Source organism: Octopus bimaculoides, chromosome 29 (assembly GCF_001194135.2).
Source record: "Octopus bimaculoides isolate UCB-OBI-ISO-001 chromosome 29, ASM119413v2, whole genome shotgun sequence".
NCBI lineage: Eukaryota > Metazoa > Mollusca > Cephalopoda > Octopoda > Octopodidae > Octopus > Octopus bimaculoides.
The window spans coordinates 4,023,913-4,025,873 of record NC_069009.1 but is presented as its reverse complement, the minus strand read 5'-3'; the positions used below and the strand labels follow the sequence as shown (position 1 = coordinate 4,025,873).

The window sequence follows — 1,961 nt, the reverse complement described above, 5'->3', positions numbered from 1 at the left end:
TTTACTTGTTTCAGTCCTTTGACTGTGGCCATGCTGGAGCACCGCCTTTAGTAGAGCAAATCGACCCCAGGACTTATTCTTTGTAAGCCTAGTACTTATTCTATCGGTCTCTTTTGCCGAACCGCTAAGTTACGGAGACAAACACATACACACATACATATATATATACATATATACGACAGGCTTCTTTCAGTTTCCGTCTACCAAATCCACTCACAAGGCTTTGGTCGGCCCGAGGCTATAGTAGAAGACACTTGCCCAAGATGCCACGCAGTGGGACTGAACCCGGGACCATGTGGTTGGTAAGCAAGCTACTTACCACACAGGCACTCCTACGCCTATATTTTGTAATAGTATGTTCTATAGTAAAATCTACACGCATGTGTGTCTGTGTGTATGAACGAGGCAATCTTAGTGATATGATTAACTTACCCACGCAGTAACGATTCATGAATATTTGATAACCATCTGCGCAGGAGCAAACGTAGGATCCGGGTGTATTGGTGCATCTTTGGCTGCAGATTCCTTTATTCTGACATTCGTCGATATCTGTTAAATAAATAAATACAAGACAAACAATAACAATGAAATTAGTTTCGAATTGTTTTGCACAAGACCTGCAATTTCGAGGGAGAGGATAAATAGATTACATTGACCACAAATTCGATTGGTAGGTTGAAAAGCGAATTCGGCTTCGGCGGAATTTGTACTCGGGACGTAAAGACGGACGAAATGCCGGTAAGCATTTTGTCTGGCGTACAAACAATTCTACCAGTTCATATCACCTTGATCAAAGAAATCAATTAAGACTAAAGAAACATTTGGAAAGCGACTGGGCTTTCTTTTCAGGCTAATAATCAAATTGATACAGAGCAGAAATGTCCCCTTCATAAGCGGCCCTCAATCTGTTTAGTTTTTAGCAATAGTATCACGGACCGTGAAGACGTACGAAATGCCCCCTTGACAATAATATTCGTTTCGACTGAAAGGTCTGAAAATTTGGGGGAGGAGTCTAGTCTATTACATCAACCCCAGTACTCAACTGGTGCTTATTTTGTCGACCCCAAAAGGAACGAAAGGCAATGTCGACCTTAGCGGAATTTGAACACAGAACTTAAAAGCTAACGAAATGCCGCTAAGCAGTTTGCCCAGCATGTTAACGATTTTACTAGCTCGCCACCTAGTATTAGCAGCTGTAATCATTGTTGTTCTGTAGCTCCAGATTAGTCGTTGTTCAACAGAGCCATGATCAAAGATCTTCCAGCCGTGCCCATCCCATCTTTTATTCAAGGACTGTAAAATATTCTACTTACCAACACACTTCTTTGTCGTCTCATCCACTTTGTATCCGGATTGACAGTCACAGTTGTAGGATCCCGGGCTGTTATGACAAGAGGCATTGGACGGACAAGGGGAAGGCTTCCATAAACATTCGTTAGTGTCTGAAAATTAAAACAAAAATGTTGCTTATATAATATTTTTTTAATTCTCAAACGCGTGATAATGCTAATAAATTTAGCGTGAACAGAATAAATTATCCATACATTGCAGAAAAATACTTTACCGGCCAGCCATGAGACTCGAACTCACATCTCTGTGATTGTGCATCAAGTGCTTTATCATTAAGCTAAACTGCCCAGTAAGGAATTCTTGTGCAACTTTAGAACTTATAAATTTAGCTTCATAAGAAGCTAACGTTAAATTCAACTTACGATGAAAGTAAAATGTGAGTTCATGTGTGTGCGTGTGTGTGTGTGTGTGTTTGTCCCTCCACCAGCGCTTGACAACCGATACCGGTGTGTTTAAGTCCCCGTAACATTGCGGTTCGGCAAAAGAAGCCGATAGAATAAGTACTAGGCTTACAAAGAATGTCTTGGGGTCGATTTGTTCGACTAAAAGCTGCGCTCCAACATATATGCAGTCAAATGACTGAAACAAGTAAAAGAATAAAGGATATATAT

General features: G+C 40.7%; 1 protein-coding gene across 1 annotated transcript in view; it reads right to left on the bottom strand.

Moving 5' to 3' along the window:
- Positions 1-1,961, bottom strand: part of LOC106867472 (fibulin-1) — a 21,308-nt gene that overhangs the window by 1,225 nt on the left and 18,122 nt on the right. The window contains exons 7-8 of the mRNA XM_014912355.2: positions 1,314-1,442; positions 433-549 (exon numbers count right to left, since the gene is read on the bottom strand). Of these exons, the coding sequence (XP_014767841.2) occupies positions 433-549; positions 1,314-1,442 (246 nt within the window). The remainder of the gene's footprint in view (positions 1-432; positions 550-1,313; positions 1,443-1,961) is intronic.